The sequence below is a fragment of the Notechis scutatus genome, chromosome 2, assembly GCF_049901735.1.
Source record: "Notechis scutatus isolate UNSWTSFEM ecotype Mainland chromosome 2, rNotScu1.2, whole genome shotgun sequence".
NCBI lineage: Eukaryota > Metazoa > Chordata > Lepidosauria > Squamata > Elapidae > Notechis > Notechis scutatus.
The window spans coordinates 358,763-379,496 of NC_142010.1; the positions used below are offsets into that span (position 1 = coordinate 358,763).

The 20,734-nt window shown below is 40.9% G+C and overlaps 1 protein-coding gene across 1 annotated transcript in view; it reads right to left on the reverse strand.

Annotated features, from left to right (window-relative positions):
• Positions 1-2,307: 2,307 nt before the first annotated feature.
• The window catches only part of LOC148131603 (vomeronasal type-2 receptor 26-like), a 34,348-nt gene continuing 15,921 nt past the window's right edge, over positions 2,308-20,734 (reverse strand). Inside the window, exons 2-6 of the mRNA XM_087958802.1 lie at positions 12,256-12,544; positions 8,109-8,360; positions 5,049-5,276; positions 4,057-4,183; positions 2,308-3,224 (exon numbers count right to left, since the gene is read on the reverse strand). Of these exons, the coding sequence (XP_087814928.1) occupies positions 2,308-3,224; positions 4,057-4,183; positions 5,049-5,276; positions 8,109-8,360; positions 12,256-12,544 (1,813 nt within the window). The remainder of the gene's footprint in view (positions 3,225-4,056; positions 4,184-5,048; positions 5,277-8,108; positions 8,361-12,255; positions 12,545-20,734) is intronic.

Genomic DNA, 20,734 nt, shown 5'->3' on the forward strand with positions numbered 1-20,734 from the left:
CCTGCTTTTGCCTCTTTTGTTCTGCTTGTCTGTTGGCTCTTAATTATGCTAAATCAGGATTCTAAATTGTCCGAATTTTGATTTCTGTCATTGTAGTGTCGAGCCTACCCTAGCCATTTCTAGGTTATCTACAAAGGTGAGAAACATTTCCTCCCTCCAATTGTTTACCAAATCAAAGTGTCCAGAGCCCAGTACTCAACAGGAATGAAGTGGTATATGGTTTCCTGCCTAAGCAGAGGGTTGGGCTAAAGACCTCCAAGGTCCCTTCAAACTCTGCTATTCTGTTCTGTTCTGTTCTGTTCTATTCTATTCTATTCTATTCTATTCTATTCTATTCTATTCTATTCTATTCTATTCTAACTTGGTGGTGTCCCATACACATCATGTCCATCAGAAGATTGCCTCACAACCCATCAGGAAAATCCTGCCATTCTTTTACAAGGGTCACACACTTTCAGTTCCCAGATATATGATGTATGTATGTATGTATGTATGTATGTATGTATGTACAGTTTGGCTTAATTTGGATGTTGGATTTCTCTCATTTACTGTGAGAGTAACAGAGAAGAACAGATGTTTTTGGCTATGAGATCAGATTCAGGTCAGAGCTGAAGAAGCTTCTTGGATGAGAAGTGAAATATCTTCAGAGAAAAACCAGAAAGTCCAGTTGCCTCTTGAAAAAACATCTTTAGGAAAACCATGACCTGGATGACTGAGAATGTCCATAGTCATCATCATTAACAACAAATGTTCAACTCATCTAAAAACTAGCTTATGAAAATTTCCCAGGGACAGTTTATCTGCACTGGTTTCAGACATATATAAGTTATATATAAGTTCACGATGTGCTTTTAATGCAATTGTTTCAAAGAAGATGAATTCTAAAGATGACTTCCTCAGTCTCACTATAGGTAGTTCTCGCTGAACAATAGCAATTGGATTTTCTGTCTCAAAGGGATGTGATCATCAAGTATGATGTTCTGTGATCACATTACTTAGAGATGGCTATCTTAGCAGTACTTATTGCTGTTGTTAAGTGAAAATTGTGGGTCATTAAGGAAAGAACTCACATTTATTTATTTATTTATTGTCAAACATGTACAAGAAAACAAGTATAGGTATGAACATAAATATGAACACAGGGAATAAATACAAATAAATGGGGACAATAAGACAGGGATGGTAGGCACGCTGGTGCACTTATGCATGCCCCCTTTAAGGACCTTTTAGGAATAACAGCAACTTGCAACTTCCTTCACAAAGCTGGCAGAAATTCATAAGTCCTGGATGGCTTGTAAGTGGGGGAGTGCTATGGCCTAATGTGGGATGGGAGTACTGTGCCAGCTGGGGAAAAATTGGTAAAGTGACGCATGAGCGCATGCAGGCTGAGGACAGGTTGCTGTGGCACAATACAAGTGCATGTGAGCTGGGGAAGGAGTGCTGCTTTGAGGCACAAGTGCAACTGGGCAAGTAATGGGATGCTGTGTCCCAATGCACACTATGGAGTACAAGATCTTGTATTCCATAGTGAAGTTGCTTGGGGGAAAATGCGATGAGTTTAACTTGGAAACGTCCCTACCATCCGCCCTATTGACTTTGCTTATGGAAAGCTAGCAGGGAAGCTTGTTAATGGTTATCATGGCATTGTAGGATGTTGCAACCATTGCAAGGGAGAACTACTTGCCTAGCAACCAGATTGTAATCATGTCACTGTGGGCTTACTGGAATTCCTATTATTGGTCCACGGGAGAGATGGGCAAGCATGAACACACGAAGCTTCACTTGTGTCTGCAGAGGATGCTTGCACTCACACATGAAGTTCCACTCCCACGAGCAAAGGGTGCCTGCACTTATACAAGTGGAGCTTCATGAGCAAACACAAGCACCCTCCACTCAAGGACCCTCTGCTTGTGTGAGTGCGGCTTCACGCATGAATGCAAGCACCATTTGCATGAGTGGAGGGTTCACATGAGTGCCACTTGCAAAAACAGAGCTGTGTGCATGCACATGCACCTGCCACTCACATGCCCCTCCCCATGCCAGGCTGGACTGCCAAGCTGGAATAATTGGGGATCACTGATTTTGACAACACATCATGACTACCACTTGTTCAACACAATCCCAAATTTGAATAGTCATTGTATCTGTGATTGCTAATGGAGGACTACTGGTAGTTATCCATTATAATTCAGAACCCACATTGACAGACAAAGATTGTTTAGAAAATCTAAAAAGAAGATTACCACCAAGGCATATTATGTTATAATGCAAGTAAGCAATACAACTGAGCCGTACAAAAAATATTTTCTAAAATCGGGAGCCCTCATTCTTTTTTTGCATTAGATGCTCCTTGGTGTTCAATTCAGATCTTAGAATAATGATGTAACATTTGGGGACAAAGATGCAGACCAGTAGGCCCAAGCTAGAGGCCAGCATGGAGAAGATCTGCACAGCCACCATGTATTTCCCTTTGGTGCTCAGGTAGGTGGGGACAAAGGAGATCCAAACACTGCAGAAAACCAGCATGCTGAAGGTGATGCACTTGGCTTCGTTGAATGTCCCTGGAAGCTTTCGGGCCAAGAAAGCCACCAAGAAACAGATAGCAGCCAAAAAACCCATGTAGCCAAGGACAGAATAGAACATGGAGACTGAGCCTTCATTGCATTGCAGCAGGATGTGTCTTGGTTGGGAATGAAAGTCAGACTCTGGGAATGGGGATGAGATTCCCAGCCATGTAAGGCAGATGCCCACCTGAACTCCAGAACAGGACAAGACAATGGAGTTGGCCAGACTTTTCCCCAACCATTTCCTCATCCTGCTTCCTGGCTTTGTAGCCAGGAAGGCCACCACCACCATTACAGTCTTGGCCAGCAAAGAAGATACGGCAACTGAGAAAACAATACTGAAAATGGTTTGTCGAAGGACACAGGTCATTTTCATGGGACGACCAATGAATAGAAGGCAGGTCAAGAAAGAAAACAGGAGAGAAACCAGGAGAACATAGGTGAGTTCACGGTTGTTGGCTTTGACTATGGGAGTTTCTTGGTGTTTAATGAAGATTCCCAGAATGAAGGCAGTGGTTAGGGACAAAGCAATGGCAAAGAAAGTCAGGATGAGTCCCAATGATTCTTCATAGGATAAGAAGCTTATGCTTTTGGGGACACACTGATCCCGCTTCTTATTGGAATACTGGTCATCTGGACACTTTTCACAATGGGCTGCATCTGAAAAAAAATCAACTTTGCATATTTGATAATGACAAGGGCTCTTACATTAAGTTCACTCTCTTGATTGTTCTAGGCAGTGGTGAGATTCAATTTTTTTTTTAAAACCAGTTTTGTGGGCGTGGCTTGGTGGACATCGCAGGGAAAGGATACTGTAAAATCTCCAATCAGAGGTGGTATTTGCTGGTTCTCCAAACTACTCAAAATTTCTACTACCGGTTCTCCAGAACTGGTCAAAACCTGTTGAATACCACCTCTGGTTCCAGGAAGTGGAATAAAGTTGTTGACTGTGTGAACTCAAATTGTACTAACTCAAAATTTTCATGTCTAATTTAAGTGGAATAAAGTTTATGTTTTCCCTCCATTTTCATTATGGAGTGTGGCTCTTAGATCACCAAGTCTGGCCTGTGGCTGGAAATATTTCAGTATTTCTTCCCTGGGGAATTTGTAGGTCCCAGCATTAATTAGAAATAACCATAGTTTGTTTTAAAGACTGAGAGACCAATGAGATTATCAAGTCTTGCAAAATGTGTCTTCTTTCCTGAAACCAGGTAACAAGGTAACAACTTGAGAAATTTTATCTCCCTTTCATTATGTATTTTAATAGCCACATCATCACACAAGCTTGGGTGATGGTATCCAATCCTTGAAAAGTTTGGATTCTGTCAAGAAATTTAATTTTTATTGCTTTGTGGAACTATGAAATTACTATGCTCCTAATTAGATCTACAGCTGGCAGGAAAGTAAACAACTTTAATAAATGTTGCCCAGAAAAACAAGAGTGAATATTGATTCCATCCTTGATTTCACTTTTCTTCCCTGGGTTACCTACCTTCTTGCACAGAAAATGTTCCTTCCATACACAGAGAACAGTCATAGCAGCAAATTGGTGCTCCCTCTCTCATGAGCTTGGCATATCCTGGGTAACAACTTTCTGAACATCTAGAAGAAGGCACCATCTAAACATAAAGATCATTTAGGGCAACTTATGAATTGAGGTGGAGTGGATTTTATTTCAAGGAACTGGTTTCTGGTAACCAAGTAGCACAGTGAGCCAACTCAGTCAAGGAGTAGTGGCATAGCAGTTAATGATGGGGATCGCCACTGCCTTTCTTTTCTAGGTATTGGAGACACCATTTAACCCAAACCTTTATGGAAAAGGACTTTATGTTCCAGCAGCAAATAAAAATGATGATTCTCGTTCTGGTTCAGTCTCTGTTTCCTACCCAGAAACATTCCCTTTGTCTTATTCTCCATTCAAAGGAAAGTGGTTCCATTGCAAAATGTGTTTCACCTCAGGGCATATACAGGAATGCTATATCATCTGTCATTCTCTCCCTCTTTGCTTGAGCAGGAAATCTCCACATGCTGACTTTTGTATCTCTGCAAAAATCCCTATGTTTCTCTCCTGCAGCTGAACATTGTATTATGAATGGTCTTTTTTTAACTGCCCCCCTTTACCCTATCACTTTCTCAGCCTGACATTTCTCTCTTGTGCAATTCAGTGGGCTGTTCTCTCTAACATCTGGATTTTCTCTTATTGAAAGTAAGGTTGTATGATAGCCTATTAATTATAGCACCATATTTCAGTTCACTAATGAAAACAGTAAAGACCCCAACACAATTTGTGGAATAGTAGGTTGTGATAACTACTGAAACACATCTAAGGGGACATGATGGCTAATGAATTGATGGGACTTTGGGTTCCCTTATTTGGAGATTATCTCAACTGTCCTCCATGAGAATTATTCCTGAGCAGAAAAGTCTTCATACTTAGAGTTCATAAATAGAAGACTCAAAACCAAGCAGCATCAGCTATTGTACCTTGTTAAATGATGTTGGCCATTGTATAGCACTCTGATTGATGGAGACCTTGACTTCTGAGGAGACTTCTCCTTCTACACTCCCAATTTCCACCCCAGCAGTAGACTTGTTAGGATAAACTGTCCAGTGGATAATATGAAAGTCAGCAGCAGGAACTCCATTTCCATCCAAATGAACTCTGTCCCTGGAAATATTGTGAAGCTGGAAGTTTCTCATGAACTGATGAAGCTGCAATGACAAAGATAATCACACATGCAGATTAAACATTGAGTTCTTATTCAATGATTCTATTATTATAATTCTGGACTGGGAGTGCTCTGAATAATTCAACTTCTTTGGCTCAGCACTTTGGTCTGCAAGAGAATGATTCCAGATTTTAAGCTTCTGTCCCTACTTTTCTATGGAATACCAGATCTTTTTCAGATATGCTGTATCTTCTACTTTCTTGAAGGGATCATTATATTGTCCTACAAAGCTATAGCTTAGCATCAGGGGTGGGATTCAAATTTTTTTACAACCGTGGGTGTGGCTTAAGTGGTGGGCATGGCTTGGTGGTCATGTGACTGGGTGGACATGGCTTGGTGCTCATGTTATTGGCTGGGTGTGGCCAACTCAATATCACTCACATCGAGGCATACATCTCTTCGCCTGACTTCTCATGACTGTGAGGATGCTGCAACAGTCGTAAGTGTGAAAAATAGTCATGTCACTTTTTTCAGTGCCATTGTAACTTTGAATGGTCACTCCACACAAGCAAAGTACCAGCAAAGGAGAGGAAAAATACTCCAGAGACGTTCCTGAGACAGGAAGTCTAGTCCTGCCATGAATGTAATAAGGGTTAACGGAGAGGCAGTTTCTGTAAGCAACACCAGAATGTTTCCTTGCTGCCTTCCTTACAGTATTAGGCCAGTAATTTCTTCTAACAACTGGTTCTCCAAACTGCTTAGAATGTTAACAACCAGTTCTAGCGAAAAGGTGTGAACTGGTAGAATCCCACCCCTGCTTAGCATCATAATATTAACAGCAACAATAAAAAAACAAAATTGCTAATGGCTAGTCTAGTGAAGAGAAGGACCAGGGGAGACATGATAGCAGTCTTCCAATATTTGAGGGACTGCCACAGAAAGGAAGGGGTCAAGCTATTTTCTAAAGCACCCAAAGGCCACACAAGGAATAACAGTTGGAAACTGAACAAGGAGAGATTCAGCCTGGAAATAAGGAGAAACTTTCTGACAGTGAGAACAATCAACCAATGGAACAGCTTGCCCTCGGAAGTTGTGGGAGCGCCATCACTTGAGACTTTCAAGAAGAGATTGGACTGCCATTTGTCAGAAATGGTGTAGGGTCTCCTGCTTGGGCAGGAGGGTTGGACTAGATGGTCTACAAGGTCCCTTTCAATTCTGATTATTTGTATCTGTATCTAATGATAAAATTTCAAGAGTTAATAGAATGTAATCAGATCCAGGTTTTTCTGTGATACCCTACGAGACTTTCTTGACTTCTTATGCTTTATTTATTTTTTTAGAATGATCCTGCTAATGTGTGTTTGTATGTGCGTGTAACTCATACTCTATTTCCTATTCTCGGAAATGGTTCCTTTCTGGAGATCCAATCTACTGTAAATGTCTTACATGTTGCATCCCATTTCAGTTCTCCCCCCCTGGCTTTCAGATGACACAGCTCTGAACACAGCAAGCCTAGCAAGAAATAGAGAAGGACACAAGAGATTACCTTTGGGCCATTGTACAAATTGCAGAAGCTTTGAGGGAGTGGAAGGACAAAGCAAACCCAAAGAGATAAAGTACAGAATGTACTTGGTTAAGAACAGACCCCAGAATCTGGGAACATAGAGATTAGTGCTATAGGGATTCTTGTTATCCCTCCTTGTGTCAGCAAAACCACTGATGCCCTGAATTTTATTGTATGGATCATTGACTCCATTTTGATTTTGTGCAGGAATGGGATTGTACCAGTTCAGCCCAGTTCTGCAGAACCGGTACTCTGAAGATCATTTGGGAGCGAACTGGTTCACTCCAACGATCAGCTGCTGAGCCCACCAGGCTCCATACTGACCTTTGTTTCCTGCTTTTCAACCTCAGCTGTATCACGTGGCACAGCAGATTGCCATGTGTCAGCTGTTGAAGACACAGGGAGAGTGCAGGAGTGCAGGAGGAGGTCAGTAGGAAAGCCTCTGTGCACATGCGAAACAAGCATTTGCCACACACACATGCAAGGTGTAAACACAAAGCACACCCACCAAGCCACGCCACCGAACTGGTGGTAAACCAAGTCAAATCCCACCACTGATTTGTGGCATCTGTTTGGCTTTATCTTCTTCAGTGAATCTGTCAGTGCACCCATCTCCCTTCCCTTTTCAATCATATCTTGGGGAAGGAAACATGCATAGGCAGTTGTGTGTGCTGCAGGAAGGAAAAGCGGCAATGAAGGAGAATCTAAACTTTAACAACCTGTCAGAAAATGACTTCTGTATCAAATTAAGTTTTTCTTTCTACTTGTTTAGTGGGACAATCCCCTCACACACCACTCCAGTGGTGGGATTCATTTTTTTTACTACCGATTCTGTAGGCGTGGCTTGGTAGGTGTGGCAGGGGAAGGATACTGTAAAATCTCCAGTCAGAGGTGTTATTTGCTGTTTCTCTGAACTACTCAAAATTTCTGCTACCGGTTCACAGAACTGGTCAGAATCTGCTGAATACCACTTCTGCACCACTCCCAAAGCCAGACACAACTGCTCTTCTGGCCCACTTTCCCTGATATCCACTCATTCCACAGATAATGTTCAGATTATCTTTCATGTAGGATTTGCTTGTACACATGGTCTATCAGTATATAAATTTAAGTGCTATTGTTATTGCTATCCCAAATCAGCACAGGTAGCTTAAATTTGGAAGATTTATCCCCATCATCTCTTTTTCAACACTCTCAAATACTACAAAGTGGACAACTGGTATTTGCAATCTCACACCCCTCTCTATTTCCAATTTAATACTGGGGAATTGAAAGGGGAGCACCAGTGGAACCTCGATGAAAAAGTCTTACTTGCCATGGCTGTATAATCTGGGACAACTGATGGCCTCCAACATGCATCCTCCTTTTACTCCGTTGTGAGAAAGAGACAGCATTGAGAACCAAGGCCACAGCTTGGATTGCTTTGGAAATAGCAGAGGCATCCTCAGATCGCATCCTTGCAACCACATCATGGAGTGGGAATTCCCAGTTCTCTTTTTCTTTGCATCTTTCCCAAACTTTCTTAGACTTCACAGCCTTTGTGTAGGAACACTGGAACGCTTCCTTTCCAAATTGAAAGACAGCAGAAGAATATGAATTAATGTTGTGATATTGTTTCCTTGCCTTTGTCTGGGTGAGGAAGGAAAACAAAGCATGTTTTTGTTGGAGATCCACCCCATAGTAAAACATTGTTATACTTATATCTTTCAAAGTTGTTGCAATCCACACTTTTCCTCCGACGGAGGCATTCTTCTTTCCAGAAGTTTGTATTAATCCTGACAGTATTGCTGTGGCTTGAAAATCCAGTTGCCAAACTATAATTTTTATTTGACTGTTGATAAGGAAAAAAAGCTTTTGCCTTTTTCTTTTCATAAACATTTTCCCGAAACTTATATCCACATTTGCTGCAGGGATGGTTTCTGAGAGCACAATGCAAACCCCATTTTTTATAGCTAGAGTTGCCAAGTTTCTTTTAAAGTTTTCTCCTCTTTCGTTTTCCTGGGAAAGGAGGCCGATCCATGTCCATTGGAAATGCAGGAGCAGCTGGACAATGGCTGAGCAAGGAGGTTCTTGTTTTGGGGTCACCTGGTAGAAAAAAGGAAAATGATTATTTCTCTCAGGAATGTGGCTGATAGCACCATAGTCGATCTAAAATGAAAGAGAAGATAGTGGTAGTTTGTGTCACTTTTAATGATGCAAATCAGATGGTTAAATGTAAGAGCCTTTCTTCACTGCTGAGAGACATTTACAGAAAACAATGCCTACATGAAACCTGTCAATTCTCTTGTCCTGTTCACTCTCTTTGATGCTAGGGAGCCCTCTCCTAATTTATCAGTGATCCTCATGGATGAACCTCATGCAAGGACATCTTTCTGGTGAAACCCTACCCATACAACTAATTCTGGCTGATGGAGTGGATGCAGTGGGACAATTTTGCAGCCAACAACTAAGGCTCACATTTGCCCTAACACTCTATGGGCCATCCACATAATAGATCAGTGGTGAGATGCAATTTTTTTTTACTACTGGTTCTGTGGGCGTGGCTTGGTGGACGTGAAGGGGAAGAATACTGCAAAATCTTCAGTCAGAGGTGGTATTTGCCGGTTCTCTGAACAACTCAAAATTTCCGCTACCAGTTCTCCAGAATTGGTCAGAACCTGCTGAATACCACCTCTGGCCAGGTGGGCATGTGACTGGGTGGGCATGGCTATGTGGTGTTCTTTTTCCCTTTCACAAAACCCCCCATGCTCTGTTTCTTGCCTACTGAGCCTCAGGGAAGCCTCCTGGTGAGGTAAGTACAACAGTGAGAGGGGAATCAGCTGTGCTGCACAATTTAGATTAGCTAGAAAGCAAGAAATCCAATGTTTTCCTGCTTTCTAGCTAATCTAAATCGCATGGAACAGCTGATCATCCGAAATACTGGTTCGGCTGATCTGGTAGCAATTATTTTACTATCAGTTTGCCTGAACCAGGCCGAACTGGTAGAATACCACCACTGTAGTAGATGGTCAGCAAGTGATCCAAGTAGATAAGAACTTATTCATCAGTGGTAGGATTCATTTTTTTTTAACTACTGGTTCTGTGGCTGTGGCAGGGGAAGGATGCTGTAAAATCTCCAGTCAGAGGTGGGATTTGCCGGTTCTCTGAACTACTCAAATTTTCCACTACCGTTTCTCCAGTACTGGTCAGAACCCGCTGAATACCATCTCTGATGTTAGTACCTTGGAAGAGAAAACTCACCTGATTTACCAGAGAGACACACACAGAGAGAGACAAAGACAGAGACAGAGAGAGAGAGAGAGAGAGAGAGAGAGAGAGAGAGAGAGAGAGAGAGAGAGATCCCACTCAGATTGTTAGTGATGGCTAAATCCAGAATTTCAGTTTTTAATCAAAATTTGCCTAAATTCCGATTCCAGTCCATATGATGCTACTCAAGGAACTTCTTTTCTTCCAATGAATAGACAAATGTGTTTATTTCTAGACTATTGCTTCTTATTTGATTGCTTTATATGTTGAATTGAAATATTGTTTTGTATATCCCACCCCATCAAATTTATTACAATATTTGAATATTATTTTATTATTTTTATATAAATGATTTTAAAAATTTACCAATAAAGGAGCATATTTTTTACTTAGAGTTGAAATGAGGGAGACTTGGTGGTCTCTGAGCTTGGTTGTTTTCTTTGCAGACATTTCATTACCCCAACTATGTAACATCATCAGGGCACTGAATAATGAAATGTCTGCAAGAAAACAACTCAGCTCAGAGAGCACCAGGGTCCCCTCATTTCACAAAATAATATTAATATACCATTTAATTGGTTAATAATAATAGACTCAGACATCTGATTTGAAGATGCATATTTAATAACCTCATCCTAAAGAACACTGACATTGTGATAAGCTCTAGTTCATGATAGGAGAAAATAAGTTTATGGTGACATCCTTTGGGTTGTTATGTGGATAAAAGGAAGCATGTTAAAGCTGCTGACAGGATGTGTTGTAAGCTGTTTCATGGTTTTCCTTGCTCCATTCACTTTTCCTTCATATCTTTCTTTTTCAATTTGATCCTCAGACCAATACTTTTGTTTGAAAAAATAAGGAATTTTCTGACTATGAGAGTGATTCAGTGCTGCACTAGCCTACTTTCTTGAGCTCTTTCACTGGATATTTTCAAGGAGAAATTGGACAGCCATTTGCCTGGACTAGTTTGAAGATTCAGCCCCAGGGCAGGAGATTGGACTAGAACATCTCTATGAACCCCTCTATAATTTTATGACCAAAATCATCTGTTTTGTTTTGGTCACTAACTTTTAAATTTCAAACTCAGTTATTCAGCACTCATATATTCTTGACTCTATTTCTTCTGGTTTGACATCCCCATTTTACAAAATTCCCAATAGCCACGGCCTCCAGCTCATTTTAATATACTTGTGACAAACTCCACTCACACTTTCATTTACCAAAGTGGACAGAAGCACACTCTTTTGTACACCTATTAAGGGCTTTTTAACAAACACTCATTCTTGCAACAGGCCACTTTCTAGCTGTTCTTTTCTTCAAGCATTTGTGTGTCTTAACATTTTTTCATCCTTTCCCCAACTTTAATAAATGGACTACTAAGAGACCTAAATTCATCTACTTGCTATTTGAAGAAAGGGTCTTCAGTGGTAGAAGAGGAGAACTCCCAAAGCCAAGGCTTGGTTTCCAAGTCAAGTTGTGAAATGGAATAAAAAAAAGTACTTTATAACTTTCAGATCTTTTAATATCTACTCTCTGCCTTTAAAGTTATTTGTGTGTTTTGTGAGTGCTCTTTTGTGAGCTAATCTAGAATTAAGGAGCCGTGGTGGCACAGTAGTTAGAATGCAGTACTGCACTTCTGCTAACTGCCGACTGTCTGCAATTTGACAGTTCGAATCTCACCAGGCTCAAGGTTGACTCAGCCTTCCATCCTTCTGAGTTTAGTAAAATGAAGACTCAGATTGTTAGGAGCAATAGGCTGACTTTCTAAACCGCTTAGAGAGGGCTATAAAAGCACCGTGAAGCAGTATATAATTCTAAGTGCTAATGCTACCCTGTTTCTCCAACAATACGGCCTCCCCCAATAGGAAGTCCCAGCATGTTTTATAGGCATGAAATGAAATTAAGCCCCTCCCCTCAAATTAAGGCCTATATTAAAACATGCGAAATGGGGGGGGGGAAATGGTGGGGGGGCTTGCTGTTAGGAAGTACTTTTGTTGCACACCCAGATATGGTGCTGCCTGCGTTGACCCTGATACAAAGTGCCCCACCAACGCCGAGGTCAACATCCAAGCCATCGCCGCCCACCTGCCCGAAGATGCAAGGGGGGGAATTAAGTCACCCCCCAAAAAGATGGCCTAGCCATTTTTTCGGGGCTCAAAAAAAAAATAAGACCCAGCCTTATTATATGAGAAACACGGTATTACATTTGTACCTGTGGAATTTTATAGATGCTCAAGGCAGTAGAAAGATGATCAAACCGTTCAGAATCCATCACTTCAAGAACTGCCAGCAGATTCCTTTGTCTTCCACACCTGTAGTTTGGGACATTCTCCTGCCCTGTAGACAGCAAGTCCAGCATGGCCTCGTACAGTATTCTTGCATTAAAAAAGCTCTCATAGATGTTGTAACCCAGGGTGAAGTTGGGTAAGAGCTTTGGATTCTGGTTGATCTCACGAACAGTCAAAAGAAAGGGCAGGATGTGGTAGAAACTGGTTAACTCCCTGCAACATAACAGATATTCAGAATTCATCATCTTTAATTTGGACTTCATTTATCAATTCTTAAAAACATGCCAAATTTACTGCAGATTTGTATGTATATAGTGCAATGCAGGAAAAATAATCAGAAACTCATTGCACAGTTAAAAAGTAGGAAACCCCTGAATTGTTTTTTTCCTTCTTGCCTTTTGCATGTGATAGACATCTTTGGATATTTTTATTAGAAGAATACTCTGATTGATTCCAATAGGAGCTTCTTCCAAACACCAAACAAACAAAGATTCTAGTAAACTTGTGTATACCAGGATCAGAGGTATTTGGTGTTCCAAAATGAAGAGTTATATTAAACTTGGTGTATCGGGATCAGAGGGATCCTACCAAAATCACCAGAGCTGATCCTAACTATAATTTTCTCCAAATTGTGATTTTGGGGGGATTAGGAAAATAATCCATATACATTCACTAACTCGCTTGGGAAAACTAATAAAAGAAAGTGGAAAATTGCTTCAATCTGTTTAAATAAACTTTTACAAATCGAAACATTTGTTTATTTTATTTGTTTACTTATTTACAGGGCTTACAGGGCCATCAATGACTCTAGGAGTCTCACAACAATCCCTAATAGTTAAAAGAAAATACCCTTCTCCTCAAAGCCAGACCAGATACCCTCACAGCAAAATCCTTCATCTTTATCCAGTGTTTGGGAAAAGAACCACATCTTCACAGTCCTCCAGAATGCTAAAAGGAGATGTTACCAAGTATAACTATATGTCATCATTGTATTATACTGTATTATTTCTTCCTATTATACCACCCAGGAGGTAACTAATTCTGGATTCAAGTAGTGAATTAGCTCTTGAGCAAGTGGAGGTGATCCATTTCTCAACAAGTCACCTGTCAGCTTTCCAGAGAAACCCAACAACAAAACTCCGAGGCAGGCAATTTCTCAAAGTTCCATTTTATTAAAGTAGTCATACTGGCACATCTGGGAAAACCTGAATCTGAGAGTTCCAGGTTTTCCCACAGTAATTCAACATCACCATCCCATCCCCTGCACCCATCAATACATCACACTGTCCAATCACCTTCCGTCCCAACTTGAACTATCTCTTAACCACTCCTCATCTTGGTGCAGGAATGACATGAGCTTGACTGCAAAGAAGAATGCTATTATGGCTAACTACAAACACTCTACAAAATCCTCCCTCCCAATTTCCCAGGCACAGGAATGTGGCAGTGTGGAAGCTCCTTATGCTAATATGGCTTCCAAAGCTGACACCACCTTTAATCTCAGATATTATTTTGCTACAGGATATTGATGCCTTTGGAGGTATTACACTACACTGATGAATCTTTAATGTGATCCTTTGTAGCTAAATCATTAGCTTATTTCATAAGGTCTCTATCCTCCTTGAATTTGGTTTTCAAAAGGTATTCCTTTAACAAAAACCATGCAGAAAAGTGAGATGGAAGTCACAAAAGCTTAGAAAACAGGTAAAAGGCATAGGATGGAATGAAAGATTGGAAAGATAGGACAGACTACAACATAGAGGAGAGGAGATGGCTGCGAAAGTTTAGAAGCTGAGACCAAGATGGCGACCAAGGCAGCTGCATAGTCACGCCGCTGTGAGCCCGTAGGAGAGAAAAGCACCAGTATCAACAGGAATATAAGTTACAAAAGTAACAAAATACATAGATACAGGAATAGAAGTAACAAAGTAACAAAATTCACAGATTAGGTCCTCGAGATCCACAAGTAGCAGCGTAAGGACTCGGACAAAGGCAGCCAGCCGATCTGGAATAAGAAGATCCTGCCAGGGCCCAGAAATCCCGTTCTGAGTAGGACGAGCCCCTCAGACAAAGAAGACTCCTAATACTACCTCATCACCTCAAAACTTACAACTTTTCTACCTCATCACATATACCAACGATTAGATTATCAATTTCTATAAAATATTTTATTAATGGTTTAATTGATTTATTGTTTTTTTAACTGATTAGTGTGATTAGAGTGTTTAGTACAAATAGTATGATTACAGACTAGTTTAAAAGACCAAAATCCATGCAATTTAATCGAATAGCAAAATCTTTGATTTAGTGGATTTAAATGAACAGTGTGAGTAATGATTAATGTAAATAATTGACTAGTGATTAGAGTAATTAATTGACCAGGCTGATTGTTGCTTAGAAATACTATCTGATTTGAGAGATTACTACAATAGATTGTTTGATATTGTTTGATGAAATATTGACTATATAGATTACCCTAAATTGTTTATTTAATTAATTCAATCAACGTACTATTTTACCAATATTACCATGCCAAAAAGAAAATCCTACCTCAAACCACAACTCAATGAGAAGACAATCCCCACCAATGAACAACAAGACTCCTGCACCAATGAACCTCAAGACTCCTGCACATGCCTTAAATGCTGCAAAAATCTAATAGATAATAAATACTCCATCAAATGTTCTCTGTGTAAAAATACACCCACCATGACTGCTTGGGATTACCTGAGCAAATGATTCGATACCTAGAATCATCCAATGAGTTTCCATATTTCTGCAAATTATGCTTATCCAAACTAGATCTGTCTAAAAGAGATGATACCGCCGAAACCATCAAAACATCCCCAAACATTGAAACCATTGAAACATCCTCAACCATGAAACCATTAAAACATCCCTCAACACCATATTAGCATCCCTGGACGCCGTAAAAGAAAGAATAACTAACCTTGAAAAAAAGACACAACACAAAAACCTGAACATCAAATAGCCACAAACCACATCTCCACCCAACAACCACAATCCAATCCAAAACCCAATCCACAGATAAACGCAACCCAGACAAATATTGATATCCCAATCCTCTCCCAAACCCCAAAAACTTTAACCTTAGACTGTCTACTATTGACCTCACCCCTTTCCTAAGAGGTCTGTAGGGGGCGTGCATAAGCGCACCAACGTGCCTACCGTCCCTGTCCTATTGTTTCTCTTATTCTTTTATTTTTCTTATATGTACCCATTTCATATATTCCACAACTATGTATACACTTGTACTTATTATCTTGTAAACAATTGACAAATCAAATAAATAAATAAATAAATAAAAAATAAATAAATAATCTCAAGATGTCTCCCTTTGCTCAAAGGTATTGGGTCATTTGATTGTGAGATATGCCACTATAGATCTATGATTTATAAATAAAAATAAAAAAATTGACTCTCCACTGTAATAATTTTGGGAACAGGCAGAACCTCACCTAGGCAAAAGTCATCTTGGGAGTGTTTTGCCAGGTATTGAGGCTTCCTCCTTTTGTGGAGGAATTTAAAAGAGACTTTGCATGCTTAACTTTTGCAAAACCATCATATGCCCCTGGAGCCTTTTCCTAAAGCAAATTGGGAGAAACAACGTTTCTTTCTCAATGTAAGGAATTAGGGAATGGAATACTTTCATGTAAAACCACCAGAATCCTGTATATGAAAGAAATTACGTTTTCAATCGGTGGATTGGAGGCTTGGAGAAAACATATGGGTAGAGTTGAGAAATCATTCCTGATGTTATTCCGCCAATCAGGAAGTATCCTGGCTTGTAGTAATTAAACTCCTTCTTTTCTTCTATTATCGCCTTCAATGGGCATTTTATCAGCATCGTGGCACAGGGAAATTTGGACAGAAGTTGAAGCAGAAAAAACTGTATATGCAACAGCAGCATTTGACATGTATTGACGGAGATTCTTCCTATAGTTCTGCCTTTGGCACAAAGTTGGATCTCAGAGCCCACAAAAGAGCACAACTGCAGTGAAGATGGTCCAGCTGGGCCCCAAATCAAAATAGACAAACCTGCAGTTTCAGACTGGCACAGTTCCTTCCCAGTTCTACCACATTCTTCTTTCACTAAAGACCGAGATGGTTACATGTCAGATTTTCAGTTGTTGTATATCCCATTTCCGTACATCAGTTTTACAACTAATGATAATGATGGAAATGATCCCACAAACTTTGTTCAAAATAGAATAAATTACCATGATTTTGATAATTAGAAGGGGAATTGGGAATTGTTGTTGTAACAGGTGTGCAACTGAAAAAAAAACCACAATTTTGCATGACACAAGGGCATAGCTCTAATTTAAGAGTCAGGAAGGGAATTTAGGAAAGTTTGTCTTCTACTCCGTAAACTTAATCCTGAGATTTTAAAGTCTGCAATGTGCTATAACAATTGAACACTTCTTCACTAGCCAGTAGGGCAGAGATGGTATTCAGCAGATTCTGACCAGTTCTGGAGAACCGGTAGCAGAAATTTGAGTAGTTCAGAGAACTGGCAAATCCCACCTCTGACTGGCCCCGCCCCCATCTATTCTTTGCCTCCCGAGTCTGAGCTGATCGGCTGGGTCTTCTTTTGTTGTTTTGCACAGAGAATGGAGCTGGAAAGCAGGTTACTGGGGTGGGGAGGGAATGGGGATTTTGCAGTAACCTTCCCCCAGGAGTGGGGAGAGAATGGAGATTTTGCAGTATCCTTCCCCTGCCATGCTCACTGTAGTGTATTCAAATAGAGACTTCTAAGTCAATGTTCCTATTGGTTAATAAACACAACGAGCTATTGGTTAATAACACGAGCATCTAATTGGCTGCCTAAAGCGGCGGGAAGTTTGAATAGATGCCATTGGTTGCGAGCCGCTATAAAAGGGGCTGCTGCGGCTCGACTGCAGTTGAAGTTTCTTGTTCTTAATAAAAGGAGCTGAATTCAACTCCGGTCTGCGAGTCTCTTTTTGGCAACAGAACACCCACCAAGCCATGCCCATAGAACTGGTAGTAAAAAAAAATTGAATCCCACCATTGCATTAGGGACATTAGAATTTCTTACTATTCTCTCTACTGTGGATGAGACAATCTTCCTCAATAAAGTTGGATACTCCAGGATGGTTATCTCCATAAATTATACAACCCACACCCCCAACTCATCAGAGGCCCCTGTTAAACTTTACCTCTATCTTTCTAAATGGGAAAGATTATAGGTCGTCAGGGTTGGAAATAAGATCTGATAAAAAAAAATTCCCCCCAATGGTTCTGCAATGCCTTGGGTTTTATTTTGTGTATCCCTTAATTTGTATTGGCTTGCCTTTAGTGCATTAATATGAATAATGGCCTTTTATTGACTTGTTTATGATGTGATCACTTTTGCTGCCACTTACACAGATTTCCTAGTAGGGGACCAAAAGATGTTGCTAATTTAGTGCAATATCAACAATAGCTGAAGGTGAAGGGGTAAAGAAAATCTTAGAAGGTAACCCCATGAACAATGACATGGGATGAACATGTGAGATGTAAGAACCGAATTATTCAATACTCATAATGCAGGATCAAGTCTGGTTCACAATTCAAAGATTTATTAAAGAAAATAAGCGTTTGCAAATGGGCTTTCAAGTCCCTTCCAAAGTGGATTGGGTACAAGAAGAGCAAACTTCCATATTCAAACAATACATCTTATACCCCTGCACAGAACACGCCATGCCTAAGAGGCCCTCCCCACACACCAGAAGTGGTATTCAGCAGGTTCTGAGCAGTTCCGGAGAACCGGTAGCGGAAATTTTGAGTAGTTCGGAGAACCGGCAAATGCCACCTTTGACTGGAGATTTTACCAGTATCCTTCCCCTGCCACACCCACCAAGCCACGCCCACAGAACGGTTAGTAAAAAAATTGAATCCCACCACTGCCACACACGCCTTATTCTCTATATTCTAAAATGAGATAAATTATAAGTTTGAGAGTCAGCAAGGCATTGTTTTCAGTGTTTCAGTGTCTTATCTTGGTTTTACTGCTGGGCTGGTGGGCTTTACCTTGGGAGGATAGTCCCTCCTTGCCTAGCCTGGGCAGATCTTCCCATTCTCCAAGAAGACTATAACAATGTATTATGTACTTGTGACTGAACACATTTTAGGTTATAGGGTGGGGATTTTATGCAGAAAAAGAAAAACCTAACAGAAAAGCATCACAAAGAGCAAAAGAGATCTTCTAGTCTAACTATATAAATTCCATTATAAAAGAGTAACTTATAATTTTTCTCTCAAACAGGTCTAAATATATATGATATATATGCACTAATGAAACCAATACACATTGCATCTAAAAACCTCCTCTAAAACATTTTATGAAACATAAATTAAGTAGCACATTAGTTACATATCTTGCCTGGATCAACCCTGAAGATGGTCAATTGCTTCATAGAAGAACATGGATCTGATGCTTAGATATAGGAATTTATGAGCTGCAAAAGCACAGCATGGATTATGTTGTAGCTATATTTCAAAATATCTTGGTCAAGGCCTAAGTTGCATGGTTATAAAACAGATCAAGAAATATTTATGGAGTCAACAATGATCAATGGGCAATAACCAAGAAGTGTTAGGAAGCATGCTGTTGAATCGAAGCTGAAAGGAGAAAGGGAAAAAAGCCATTGCCTTTTCAATCCTATCAGGGCAATGACATCGGCCACAGTGTGCACCACTATGCAATCTTCATGTTGTGGCCCACCAGCAGCCAGCAGAGCTGGCAGCAGATTCAGACAGATTCAGAGGAGGTTGGGGAAGAACATGGGCCAGTCCTGGAATCTGGGAAAGGCTCTGACAAGTGCTCTGCATTGGAGGCAGAGATAGAAGCAGGGCCGTCCAACAGTTATCAGCTGCCTTCAGAGTTGGAGATCAGTGGGGCAGAAGAACAGCTGGAGTCTGTTCCTGATGTGTGCATGCGCAGAGTTGCCAGGGGAAGGGAACAGTTAAGGAACAAGGGTCAACTCGGGAGTAAAGGTACAGGTGGAGGGTCAATGGCCCCTCCCATAGGGAATAAAGAGGAGCAAAAGGGGAGTGGGGTTTTGCAGGAGACTATTAGTACATTTAATTAGTGTGAAGATTTGTTAGTGACTCTCGGGGTCTCCTTATCAAGTATTGCCTTGTACAGCATTGCGCTTGGAAGATATCAGCCTGGCAGCTCTTGAAGCCTGATAAGGTCTGAGGCAGAGGTGATATTCAGAAGGTTCTGACCAGTTCTGGAGAACTGGTAGTGGAAATTTTGAGTAGTTTGGAGAACCGACAAATCCCACCTCTGACTGGAGATTTTACAGTATCCTTTCCCTGCCACGCCCACCAAGCCACGCCCACAGAACCAGTAGTAAAAAAAATTGAATCCCACCACTGGCCTGTGGTTATAATTCACCCTTGAAAGACTGTTTGCCAGGACTTTGCTGGATGTGAATGATAGGAATTCAGATTAGCTTAATAAAAATTGGTTTTGTTGGACAAGGAGTCTGCTTCATGATTTTGTGAAGCCTAGGTCAGAACACTTCAAAAGATCAGGTTGAGGTTTTGCACACAGAAATTCTAGGGACATCCCAGACAAAGCAGTTCACCTTGGTCTAGTGACAATTCAGGTTCTTGCTTAGTGGAACAATTATCAGAGTACCAAAGAGATTAGTGGTGCTTTAGCTACCCCAGAGGATGGAAATACTGATGTGTCCAAACCAAGCATGGAGACTACTTGAACAGGATAGTAGCAGAAAAGACTAGGGCTGTATGCTAGACTAGGAAGTTGAAAAAAACATACTGCAGTGGGGTGGGCAAAGTATTTCCATACTGTTTCCAGACAATTACATTGTCATCGTTCCAAGTAATGAACTCAGGGAAGTCAAGACTCTGACACTTTGCTTGGGTTCAAGAGATCCTTTATTGAGTATATCATATTGACACTTAGAATGGTGAAGCTCGCTCTAAATTATTCCAATGCTCAGGGATAGTTAAAAGAATGAGACTTCCCAGTGGTGGGATTCAAATTTTTTTACTACCGGTTCTGTGCGCATGGCTTGGTGGGCATGGTGTCGCTTGGTGGGCATGGCTTGGTAGGCATGGCAGGGGAAGGATACTGCAAAATCCCCATTCTCTCCCCACCCCACTAACCTGCTTACCAGCTCTGTTCTCCTGTGCAGGAAAACAAAAGAAGACCAGCCAATCAGCTGGGACTCAGGAGAATAGATGGGGGCAGGGCCAGTCAGGGGTGACATTTGCCGGTTCTCTGAACTACTCAAAATTTCTGCTACCAGTTCTCCAGAACTGGTCAGAACCTGCTGAATACCACCTCTGGTTCCCACTCCCCCTTTGCCTCTCAGGTTACATGGGCCAATCAGTTCAGATATAGGT